Raw genomic sequence first — 12002 nt, 5'->3', positions numbered from 1 at the left:
CTTGCCTTGTGTCTAGTCAACACAGGTAAGGTTTATTGCCACTATTATATATCAACATGAAAGATCCCAATTAGATCAGAGCAAGATCGTGGTGCTTCAAAGATGTCAAAAAATGGATTTTGCTCTAAGGTGTTTTTGTGTTGTGGTATCACAGACTTCCCCAAAGTTGGATGCTTTGAACACTTTGAGTGTCAATTTTGGCTTGAAACACACCCATACGCTACACAGGCCTATCAATGCTATCCTTATCTAGTGAGATATCTAATCAGATAAGATGTAGATCATCTAGATGCTAAGACAAGATAGACACTATAAAATTCTGTGACACTAAATCTGCATCTGTGCTGCAGAACTTTCTGCAAGCCCAGCTGCATCAACTTTGAACTTCCCTACTATACTACTGCTCTACAGAAACCAACTCTGCCAACCTATTTGCAAAGGCACTAGCATGCAATCATCATGCAAGCCTATCAACACAATTGGGGATTCTACAAGTTTGAGGAAGATGGGCAGACAACACAGGATTGAGGGAGGACTTCAGACCTAGGATGGTGACAGGCTTGAGGGGGAGTGTTGGGAAACAACATGGATATGCCACAAAGGACAAGCCCAGCAACAGGCCATGCAAACCACAGCCAACAATGGCCAGGATCACCTAGCATCCCACACAAACAACAGTACTGGCCAACAGCCTGAAGCTTGGGCCCTTGGACACATGTATATATACTACAATGTAGCTACAGACTATCTATCACCTCTCTTCTGCCTCACTCACTGCTGCACCTAGTGTTCCAACAGATATGTTTGTTTTGTCATACAGTAGCCATGGAAAATATACAACGAACCCAGTTTATTACGTTGCGAGTGGACAACACCTGAATGCAGGGTAAGGTTAGCCAAGAAGTGCACTCAGAATATTGTATATGACTGTTCCGCAGTGAATTTAGATAGCATCCATTCTCATCCTGTATCGTACTACCCGATATAGTATCCCATTATAGTTATCAAAATATCCGGCGAAGTCAGAACTGAAACGCCCCAAGTGGTGGCAAGTCACGTCAATATATCCTTAATTCGTAGTGGCGTTAGTGTAGGGTGTTGTAGCAAAGCCAACCTGGCTGTTTCCAGCATCGTAGACGAAGTAGAATCGCTCGAGGAATGTCATTCCATTGATGAAATCGAGACCGGTCTCGGCATCCGACCCCAGATCGTTCACAATGAGGTAGACGTATTCGGAGGTGCCGCCAATGGCAGTATTCAACTACACGAGGAAGACATGAGGATGGTCACGATGCGGCCGGCAGAGTTGAATTAATTCGTACCGAGCGAGGCCAAATTTGAGCGTTTGCAGTGAACTCGTATGTGGTCTAATCAAGGAGATCAATGATGGGCGTTTTCTGGGCCACTTAAATACGCTTACTTCTCCAATGTTGAAATATAAGCTCTCGAGCTTATCGTACTCTGCCGTGGTAAGCCTGAGTAGGCCGGTGTTCTCATCGTACGTCGCCCCAGTCGCGCGTTCATATGCCTTGTAAGCCGCTGCGGCGTCACGAAGTCAACAAACCCGAACGACGGGAGCGAATTGTATCACTTACAGCTGGAAAGCAGAATCAAGGTAGTACCGGTGTCCGCAATACCAGCAGAACTGGGGAGGATAGTCGTGCTCGACCCGTAGGTGATAGATTGGTCGATACCTACGTAGGAGCTTGCAGGCTCTGTCGTCGTGATGGGCCTAGAAGGTATAGGTAAGCATCTTGCATCCCGGACACGCGAGAACTAACGTGTAGGTGATGGTGCCGGTATACTTGCTCGAATCAGTGCCGCCAAAGGTGAGCTCGCCGTTGGTGATAGACAGAGAGGTAGTCGGCTCGAAGGAAATTCCAACCTCATGTGCACTGATTAGGCCCTGAGAGTACGCGTTGTCGGTCACAGTCGGAATGCACTCGTCCGCGTTGCTTAGGGTGCCTAGGCAGACGTCAGTAGGAATTCATTCTTCGAAACCTCCTCGCATACCGCAAGTGAGATCTTGAGGGCCAATCCTGATTGAACGTGAGTGAGTGTACCTGGAATTTGTCGAGGATATTTATAGCTCACCCAAGAATTCCGTCGACACCACTGAAGCCTTCGGTGACGGATGCAACACCAATGGACTGGTTTGTTATTGCGAAACCAGACCCGAGCGTTACAGTGTCGGTGTATTCTTCCCCTTTGTAACATGGTCCGTCAGCCGAATCCATGAATCGCCGGAGGCAGAAATCACACCTTCAAAGTATCCCGAACCATAGTCAACCTCCTGTAGCCATCATCAGTTCGAGCTAGGTCATTGCAAGAAAAGAAGTTACGTACAACTTCCTCGCCAGTGTTTCGAGATGTGTTGGTTTGTACGTAGGCTTGGTCTGCTCCGACCCAAGTGTTGGAGCTACCGGTGTCGACGATCAAAGTGTCTGGATTTTCATTTTAGCTCAAATAATCCAGAGGTATAGTTTTGACGTACATTCTGTGGCAGGATATCCGATACCAACCTAAGAGATGCATAGCAGTCAGCACTCAGCAGAGAGAGAGAATGACCGAACCCCCGACAATGACTGACGGTGACAGTGTAGTCAACGGCTCCATTCATCGCAGAAACGTCAAAAACGCTAGCGGCAGCGGTCTCGAAGCCGCAAGACATGCCTCCGCGGCAGCAACCCATGAACGTCTGTGCCCGGACGCGGTCCCTTTGAGCCAGCGTCGATTTGCCAGTGAAATTGAGGCGCCTGGAGAAAGGCACAGTTATGGGAGATTTATCCCGTACGACAAGAGGCTTTGCCGAGGAGGCCAGTGCCAGTGCCCAAAGGAGGGCTAGAGAGACGGGGAGTAACATGTTGGGCGAACAAATACGGCAGGTGTATGGGAGGACGACACTCTGTCCTCACTTTATAGTCGTGGAACATGCGTTGCCCGGCACGCAGGAGAACGCCCGCCACGATGATCTTGGCTTGTGACGTCCTGTAATCATATCATCGGAACACGTTGGTGGGATGGATTTACCAAATTCAAATGTCGAGAGATTCTCGGAGATGAGTTGGACCCAAACCTTCAGCTATCAGCCGGAACCTAGAATGAGCTACAGGGATAGCACCTTGTCCAATGTCCCAAAAATAGCTCACGGCGAGGATCTGACAATTATGAGTTGACTGAAATGCACTAGATTTGAACACAGGAGGAGAAACCAGATATGAACGTTGCGAACAGTGCCTGTAAGAGTCGTGCCAGCACATAAATTAGGAAGCATGCGACATTTGTGGCTAACAGAACACAAACAAAGGAGTGTCGGTCGCAGTAATATTACAAGCGTACGTGCCAAATTGACTACTTCAATAAAAGGCGGCATTGAGACTCGCGGTAAATAAGTCCTGAGGACAGTTCACCATGCGGCGCGCCTTGGCATTGATATGTTCCGCATAACAGCGTAGTCGTGGACTTCAGCAGATGCTAAGGAAATGGTTGGGATCATCATTAACTGATTTCTTCTGCCCAACATAGTACGTCTTCAATCGTGGTACTAGCAACTCTCTGTAATTGTGAAGATGGATTTAGCCAAAAGTACTGGGAGAAGAGCACAGAATTCACCGATGACGTCCCATGCCTCCCAACAGCTTGCACTGTGGCATCACGGGGCAAGGTCTGTACAGTCATGCGAATCTCTGCCAGCTTAGCTTCCAGTGCGTCGCATTTCCTAGACGCATGTGTGAGGATCACATCTGGTGATATTGAAGACCGTATTTACGCGTGTATTGCCTTCGTCTCCTCCCTGCGTAGCTCGAGTTGCCGTCGCAACATGAGCTCTAAGTTCCCTCTTGCCTAATCGAATACGCATTGGTCAGGTTTCTGGTACAAAAAATCCTCGATTACATACTTGTACCGGTCGTAAATCGTTTGCCGCTGCCATGATGTTCTGTCCGAGAACAGTGATCCACTCGACTTGTCTCTGCCACTCCGGCGGCGCGGTGGAAGATGCTGTGGGTGGAGGTGCAAGCAGGGCATCCAGCAAGCGTGAATACGTAACGAGAAGAGACCTAAGAACATTCCGCAGTGCGGGTCTCCGGTCTGGTGAAGGTGTCAGTCGGTGCGCACCATGGCGGGTAGAGGAAACGCCGTTGCAATTTAAAATTGGGACGAACCTACGCTTGGATCAACGGGGTACAACTGTTGCCCGCCCAGATCCGCGAGTGATGGGATTGTCTCTTTAACCTGTCCAAGTCATTAACGTTTGTTTGGGCGAGTCGGTCAAGTATCAGCGCCGCGCACAAACCAGGTGTCCCCGAAGACAGTGTAGTGTCCCTCCTCGAGTATCCAATCGACTCGAGGTTTCTCAAGCTGAACAAGTGGCCACTCCGGAACGTCATTTTGGTCTGAAAGTGCCTCGTATTGGCTGGCCGAAGAGATGTTCGCGTCGGCAACGCGTTCACGGAAAAGGTCGAGAAGACGAAGGTTGTGTGTCGTGTATTTCGTGTAGTGAGAAGGAGGGGATGGAAATGGGTTGCGGAGCTCGGCCTCCTCCTCCTCCATCTTTACGAGACGTTAATGGCAGCGATGAAGTTGGGAGAAAGCATGGAGGGACGATAGCAGCCAATCCACAAGCTGAAGCCACAATATGGGACGCGTCTAGTTATGATCAGGCGTCTATTTTGACGATCGTTTTCTGCTTTGCTGCAGCCTCCTACGTCGCGAAATCGTTTTCCATTCATACCAACAAGCCATAACTACAGAATGTCTACAAGACGTAGGGTTGGATTCAGCACGTCGTCCTCGGAGGCGTCGAGGAGACAACTAATGCAACCCGTTCCTTGCTGGGAGAAAGCATGGATTCTTCCCGAGAACGCGGCACCAGGCTCGACGCTGCGCATATATAAATGGGTAAAAACGGAAAAGAAACAGGTGCGCCGTTCTTATTTCGACGTCCTTTCCCGTCTTATTGTTGGGTAGCAATTTAGCGACGATGAGGGCGAGACAGACCAACCGCTCGCCCCCCTACCGGAGCCCGACGAAATCGAAGTGGTTGAGGGAGACGAAGAGTTGGATCAAGACGAGGCCGCTGTCTCCGTTGTGCCAGAGACGACGACGGCGTCGCGTGAGGTTTCCATGCCCGCTGCGTTCGATTCTAAGGAAGAACTAAAACCCGCCTCGCCCAAACCACATCCGTTGTCCATATCCTTCCAGCCACCTTCGCCTGCGCCGGGCCAGGATGATGCTCTTGACGAATCCTTGAAACCACTGGGAGGAGAGCTAGATGCTGCCGTAGGCGCGGATGCCCTTGGTAGTGCAATGTCGCTGGATATGTCCCAGATGGGTCCAGACGGTGAACCTTTTGAGGACGCGCAGGACTTATCTCAGCTGCAATCTGCGGACGCATTGCTGGGAGGCGCATTGATGGATGATCCCATGGATGATCCCTTTGCCGTCCCTCCCGAGTCGTAGTCATTTCCTATTCTACACGTAAGAACCTCCGGCTACTCAGTTCAGGCGCGTGTTTTGTTAATTTTCTAATTTCCTAAGTACACCAATTCACCCCCTCGATTATCTCTATGCCATGGTGATATATTTATTCAGGCCGCGTTGTATCAATACGCTGAATCATCTGCGACTTTATCTTCCATCCCTTAAAGCACTGGACCCGAGCTTTGATTGAATGGTGGGTTCACTTGCGAACAATAGTATTCATGAGCCTGAGGAAGACAGTATGTCCGCCCAGTAAATCTCGATACACCACACGTTGGCTACGTCCAATTCATTCTCTTCTTTCGCATCGACATCCTACGGTTGACAGCTACCCCCGCAAGCCGAAATGAGTTAACATTGCTTGAGCGACGCATCCTCCTTATGATCCTGTCCTAGATTACCTTATTAACCATGTCATGCCGGCTTAAACCTCTTGTACGCCATCGTCCAATAGAAGGACTCAGCTTTCGACCTTTCAAACGCGATGATAAGTACGTGCGGATGTATGCTGATGGACACTCCCAGCCGCATTGTTCATCTGCGAGTATTGACTGTCCGTTACCCTCTTAGCATTCCATCTCAGCAGGATCCAGCATGCCTACGCCGGCCGCGGGCCTCAAAATCTTCGCCGTATGCTTCATTTGGTCCGCATGCAACCATTCATCAGCGATGTCCTCGTATCGTTGACAAAGTTGGACAATGTCAAACTACAGCGAGATGGTCCTGTAATCGTGGACATCTTTCGTAGAGTGAAAATCGTACCCCGCGACCTCACAGTCCAGATCAATGCAGATGGATCAAATTACAAAGTAGCTTTCTGGAGCTGTACGCCCCCCCTCGCGCCCGCGGTCTTATTCTCAGCCACGGTGCCCCCGGGGCCCAAACTCGATCTAGAGGGCGACGAATCTCCCATTGACTTGAAGGCTTTGATATTGTTCGTGGAAACCCATCCATAGTCTTCTCTCGATGAAGTAACAGTCAAGCTGTGATGTTCACCTAGCCTCTACACGTGCGTGTTGCCCAAAAATTGCCTGTTGGAGCTGTTGGTGAGGTCGTCACGCGGTGGTGAGAAGGTAGAGCGGCATGCATCATGGTGAGCGGTCAACCATACCTACACATACAAATGTCTAAGCAAGAGCTTTGAAAGAACGTCATATGTCCTATCCGGTCATCCTGCGAGCTTCCACTCAATATTCCATCTAAGGTTTGTGTACTTCCACTGCCTTTCGTCACCAAGACTGGCAGCAGTGATTTCCAAGTTCAGTACGGATCTGTAGAACTAGTGTCGCCCCTCCCCTACGATACTACCCTCTGCTTATCGCTTCAGATCCGCTCTTCTGAAAGGCAGCGTCTCAGGTCAAGTCCTTGCCTGGTCACGCCATTTAGACAGAGCTCCAGAGCCAATCACCTAGTCCCAAAATACCTGAGGAATGGACACGTAGTCGTTCGGTGTTAAGAGGCCATCCTTGTTGCTCCCTTCAGGTGGTCCATCAAATCTGATTGCAATGTAAGCTGTGTCTCGTGCTGTATAATCTGATTCTGGAAATGCATTGATGTAGCATACAATCTTCCCTTCAGCAGGGACTGCATCTTGTTAAGAGTCAACATACAGTATTGTTTCGGTAGTGGTCACGTTCAAGCATAGTATGCTCTCTGCTCATGACACACTCACATTGATTGTTCTTACGATCAAATGATTGGATTGTAGACACGTCTAGTTCTTTTTGCTCCCATTGATGCAGGAACAGGCGACGCACCAAGATTTTGCTCGGTGTTATTACCGCTCACACCTAGATCCACAACCACAATTATCTGCGTCAGATTGTTGCGATTGACTTTAATTGTAATTGTTAGTATAACGATGCAATCTTGTAAGTGCCCCAATGAATGTGCTACAGGGAACTGAATATTCTGATGGGCGACAGTGATTCGAGCGCTATGCGCGACGCGCCAGCTACTGCGTAGCTCCTCATCATTCAGTGGCACACCACTGGATCATCTCGTGACGTTCTCCATTCTACAGTTCGTTTGAGCGTCTTCAAATGCTACAGAACATAAATATCAGTTCGAGCTACACGATCAACACAGCCGTCGCATAAATTTCCACCTCTTTAATCACCTCAAGCTACTACACCTCCTCACCATGACTACTAATCCCGGAGGCCCCATCATCTTAACCCTCACTGAGTGGGCGGAAAACAACATCTCCGCCATCTACAAAGCCACCACTCAGAACGCTTTCAACAGCGCGTTCAACGCGTTTGTTGCCGACGACGCTCACATCACGGTCAACGGCCACGAGCTGACGCGCGAGAAGTATCGGCAGCTTCTCCAGGATCAGACTGGGCTAGAGAATGAGAATGTAACTTTCTCTGGTGCCGTCGGCGTTCTCAAGAAGAAGGATAATTCGCTGGGATTGGTAAATCAACGCAAGTTGTACGTCTCACGACAACGAGCTAATACAACATGTGTTAGGCTGGCAATGCTGGTATCTTCTACAAAGCGACCGGCAACCTCGTCAACATCAGATCTTTATCGCCTGCGCCGCTGCGGATCATTACTTCGTCCTTGAACATCACGTAAGTATCTCTTCTCTGTGTCTTTTGAGTGTTGACACTCACGTATGTGCTCAGTGTCGTTCAGGTGGGGACGTCTGAGACTCGCGTGGTCTCGGCAGTGAACCAAGTCGTGCTGACAGAGGACAGCCCCAATGTTCTGCCTACCCCCCAGTGATCTACTAATGCTGAGAGTATAATTGTTTGTTCCCTCGATGGTATATCCCTTGTCCGCCAATTAGCCGTGTATCATGTAATTTTAAAGCTGAGAATGATAGTAAATTGTCTGAATCATTAATGAACGCAACGAAATAGCTTGTTCTACAATCTGTCTTGTAAGACCCTTCCCACAAGTTACTCATGTCTCCGCGATACTAGCCACGGACTTCTCAGGCCGGTTGAACGTATACTTTCATGAATTAAGAAAATTTGAACTTGACTATAGGGACGATATACAAGGAGCTCGCTGTCGCTGAGCATTTCCCTCCGCATCCTGGAGACTGTTCCTTCGACTTCTTGACTACGCAGAATACGGCCTCGCCGTCTCCGGACAATGATGTACACGTCCCAATTGGAAACAGTGTCGATGGCATTCAGGTTCCACTGGCAGACTCGTCCATTTCGTCGCATCCATAGCTCCATTGAAATCCTTCGATGCAATATTATTTCAGAAATTACCATATCGGAAGCCCTCAAACTACGAACTGTGTTCCTTCCAGCTAATGCTACAAATTGAATAGGACATACCAGCTCTTACAACGTAAGATCCCGGCAGAGATCTGTCCTCACGCAGGCTCCCACATGAGGTCATTTAGTATAATTTCTATGTCCTTCGCCACTCGAAGTGCTACAGCATAAGAAATCCCACATTTGAACGTGGGCGTTGTGTCCAATTTGTCCGCAGGGGAAGTGCGGATCAGGAGACGCATCGAAGCCAACTCCATGACCTGGGAAATCCACCTTGCATAAGAATCAGCCACTCAGTACAATGTACAAACGACAGACCTGAGCGTATAGAGCCACACGCGAGATCTCCATGTCGGTGTACTCGCCAGGCTGGGAATACTGCGGAGCCGCCGGGCGTGTCTCCACGTCATTTTCCTCAAGCAGCACCCCCAGAATTGCGATCATCCTGTCGAGGGTGAAAGGCGTAGGACCTAAGAGCCTCTGCGGTATCTGTACAAACGCACGACGAGCATGAGATACCACGTTCGCACGGGCAGATAATCGGACACACCTTCACGCCACCTGCAGTGCTTCCCGCCTTTGGTTTCCTGGGGCTCCCGCCCTTTCTCCGTGGGCGTTTTGCGCGCTCATCTCGACCACGACCGAACATTCGTAGGTCGCTCTTCGGTGGGTTCGTACTCGCCAAAAATGCCGCGACGAGCACGAATTTCGCCAGCCTGGGAAGCGCCTCGACACACAGCGCAGAAGAGTCTTGCAGACCAGTCACTTCGGTGCTGTTAAATTCGCGGGGTACTTGCATTGGGGGAATTGCGAGAAGGTTCGGGGGTGGCATGTGCGCTTTCGCCCAGTCAGCAGCATTGTCCATGCGCGGATAGAGTGCCTCGAGGGCGGCAGTGAACGAAGGCGTGAAGAGGCGTATGAGCCTGATCCGGACGTCCTCCGCCGGCGGTGCCAGGACTGGTTCGAGCTCACTCTCAACCAGCATCTCTTCCTCGCTATCAGATCCTGTCTCGTCAGCATTGCTCGTGGCGCGGGCTTCAGATGCTCGCAAACGCTGCCTGTGAGCATCAAGTACGGGCTGGACAAAGCCGGGCCAGCGAGACGCCGCGATGTATGCAAGCTCGTAGGGATCTCGAGTGAAAGGGGCACAGATGCTATAGAGTGTCGCAATAAAGTGGCTATAAAGCGGCTTAAGAACAGGGTTGTATGCGTCCGGATCAATGTACAAGCAGGACGGATTTGAGGACGGAAAGAAAGATGTAAGCATTTCGAGAGTAGCTGGCGAGAAACAACTAAGCGCAATACACGATGAAGGGTAAACCACTACGGACCTTGTTTCGATATTAGCGGGGCGTTCATATAATATGGCTCTGGAGACGCGCCGAGTGTTGGGCGAATATCCTCCCAAGGAGCATCCGAAAGGAGAATGGTAACGACGTCCAATCGTGCCTGTGGAGGGGGTCATGTATGTCCGTTGTATCTCGCGTATATGGCATACCAGCTCAGCTAGGCGTGTCAGAGGAATTAATAAATCCGAGAGGTTGTCCCTCAGACGTTCTGCACGTTCAACCATGACAACCAATCGGCAAGGCTCAGCTTCTGCAGTCACCTTCCCCTTTCCTTTTCTCGTACTATCAGGGGATGCTCTGTTCTCCCTCTGAAGCGAGGATTGAACTGCTCTCAATCCGTGCAAGAATGTGTCTATGTTCTCGTTGTATCGCATGCCGTCGCCAGACCAGTTTTCACATCCATCCTCCCAAGTCGGTGTCCAGCCGGCAAGCGAGTTAAGCACAGTATCGAATAGCAGACGTTGGGTGAAACACGAGATGGCGTCTATGGATGCATAGCGCAGAGACAATGAAGGATCCTCTGAGAGCTGGGAGAGCACTGAGCGGATGACGGAAGACGCGATCTTGGGGTTTTCAGGGTCGTACACGTAGATAAAGTGCGGTGGGCAGAGTGATAGCAGAGTGGTCAGGTGTGAGGAGAAGGTCTCGTATACGCCGAGAGTGTTGTTCGCCATAAGTATTGCTCTGCGACGCAGCAGACAGTGCGAGGATCGCGCCAACCGTGAGAACTAAACATGTGGCACTGAGAAACCCAAGCAGTGGTGAGTACAACTTGAATAAGGCTTCAATCTTTTGTCAAGAGCCGACTGCATGTATGTGTCGGAATGCAATGCGTAGAGTGACCCAGCTGTATCATAGCAGCCAGGAGGCCGTCGGAAGGACCGTGACGCGCTCACGCGTTCCATACATACCGCACCACGTGAGCGATCCCAGACCTCCCGTGTCCTAGACGACCTCTATGACATCGACGGCCAACCATGTCCTCTCAAAATACTGACGACCCGCGAGATTCCAGCGCGGAGGCTACTGTAACATTCCCTGCAACGTGGCAAACCGATGCTCCAGGTTCGTACAGTCGTTCTATTGCAGTCTCTTTGACTTACAGCTTACTTCATGTGTCCTAGATGGATTCAACGCCACGAGTGTGTGCTTCCTGTTTCTCACATGAGCTATGTCTGACACAAAAACAGTCATGTTCGGCACTGGCCTCATCATGATCACCCGTAACAGGTTCGGTTGTTTGTGTTTCTGTCCTATCTAGTGTCTGCTCTAACCTCAACGATAGATTTCTCGCGTGGCCATCTCTTCTCCTTGCCCTGAACGGTCTCATTAACCAACACCCTCTTCGGACGAAAGAAGGCGGCAACAGCCCGATCACCACCCTCATGTGTGTTCCAATCCACGACTTCCTCTCCATGCCGTAGATGCTCTACTTATCTGGATCACATCTTACTCTCAGCGTTGCAGCCACTGCCCTCGTCACTGCCTACCTCCCACTCATAATGATTGGTCCCAAAAAAGCGCAGCCGATGCCGATCACATAGAGTTTAGAATCATGCACTCGAGCGTCGCAGATTGTACGCTATTATTTATCCTACACTTACTGCTATCGCTTGGCCATGTTGTATCTGCCTTTGCGAGCCAAGTTCTCAATGAATGGTTGATAGGATGTTATACTCCTGCGTCATGCTTCAAGCTGAACCCTCCAAAGTAAGTCGGCTATGGCTGCACTGTGACGGTGCCCGCGCCCAAGTGACCACATAGCTCAGTAGGCCACCTTAATCCGACCCTTTTCACGTGTATGGTTTGTAGTCGGTGCTTCCGCATGCAGTGCCTCTTTGCCTTGCGAATAGTGTCGATCGACAGTCAAAGATTGTTGGTAGATTACTTTCAATTTCTTCTTCACCGATCTGTGCAATTGGGGTGTGCT

General features: G+C 50.1%; 6 protein-coding genes across 6 annotated transcripts; 3 read left to right on the top strand and 3 right to left on the bottom strand.

Annotated features, from left to right (window-relative positions):
• Window positions 1-1069: 1069 nt before the first annotated feature.
• Window positions 1070-2863, bottom strand: FIBRA_01090 (uncharacterized protein; the record flags this gene model as incomplete). The annotated part of the gene is made up of 11 exons (XM_012322971.1): window positions 1070-1261; window positions 1323-1367; window positions 1421-1539; window positions 1596-1732; window positions 1782-1965; window positions 2014-2039; window positions 2095-2206; window positions 2263-2293; window positions 2347-2444; window positions 2495-2522; window positions 2591-2863. 11 exons carry the CDS (start codon window positions 2861-2863, stop codon window positions 1070-1072), a joined length of 1245 nt encoding a protein of 414 aa, XP_012178361.1.
• Window positions 2864-3498: 635 nt separating this feature from the next.
• Window positions 3499-4551, bottom strand: FIBRA_01089 (uncharacterized protein; the record flags this gene model as incomplete). The annotated part of the gene is made up of 5 exons (XM_012322970.1): window positions 3499-3718; window positions 3770-3843; window positions 3899-4089; window positions 4164-4233; window positions 4291-4551. 5 exons carry the CDS (start codon window positions 4549-4551, stop codon window positions 3499-3501), a joined length of 816 nt encoding a protein of 271 aa, XP_012178360.1.
• A 201-nt stretch (window positions 4552-4752) lies between these two features.
• On the top strand, window positions 4753-5460 carry FIBRA_01088 (uncharacterized protein; the record flags this gene model as incomplete). Its single annotated transcript, XM_012322969.1, has 2 exons — window positions 4753-4920; window positions 4969-5460. 2 exons carry the CDS (start codon window positions 4753-4755, stop codon window positions 5458-5460), a joined length of 660 nt encoding a protein of 219 aa, XP_012178359.1.
• A 2164-nt stretch (window positions 5461-7624) lies between these two features.
• Window positions 7625-8214, top strand: FIBRA_01087 (uncharacterized protein; the record flags this gene model as incomplete). Its single annotated transcript, XM_012322968.1, has 3 exons — window positions 7625-7900; window positions 7957-8060; window positions 8115-8214. The coding sequence occupies 3 exons, from the start codon at window positions 7625-7627 to the stop codon at window positions 8212-8214; spliced, it is 480 nt and encodes a 159-aa protein (XP_012178358.1).
• Window positions 8215-8821: 607 nt separating this feature from the next.
• On the bottom strand, window positions 8822-10746 carry FIBRA_01086 (uncharacterized protein; the record flags this gene model as incomplete). The annotated part of the gene is made up of 5 exons (XM_012322967.1): window positions 8822-8983; window positions 9042-9212; window positions 9274-10001; window positions 10055-10172; window positions 10222-10746. The coding sequence occupies 5 exons, from the start codon at window positions 10744-10746 to the stop codon at window positions 8822-8824; spliced, it is 1704 nt and encodes a 567-aa protein (XP_012178357.1).
• Window positions 10747-11049: 303 nt separating this feature from the next.
• On the top strand, window positions 11050-11616 carry FIBRA_01085 (uncharacterized protein; the record flags this gene model as incomplete). The annotated part of the gene is made up of 5 exons (XM_012322966.1): window positions 11050-11137; window positions 11197-11214; window positions 11263-11302; window positions 11358-11459; window positions 11532-11616. 5 exons carry the CDS (start codon window positions 11050-11052, stop codon window positions 11614-11616), a joined length of 333 nt encoding a protein of 110 aa, XP_012178356.1.
• Between the last annotated feature and the right edge of the window lie 386 nt (window positions 11617-12002).

Source organism: Fibroporia radiculosa, assembly GCF_000313525.1.
Source record: "Fibroporia radiculosa TFFH 294 genomic supercontigs, scaffold483, whole genome shotgun sequence".
NCBI lineage: Eukaryota > Fungi > Basidiomycota > Agaricomycetes > Polyporales > Fibroporiaceae > Fibroporia > Fibroporia radiculosa.
This window is presented reverse-complemented; position numbering and strand designations above follow the sequence as displayed.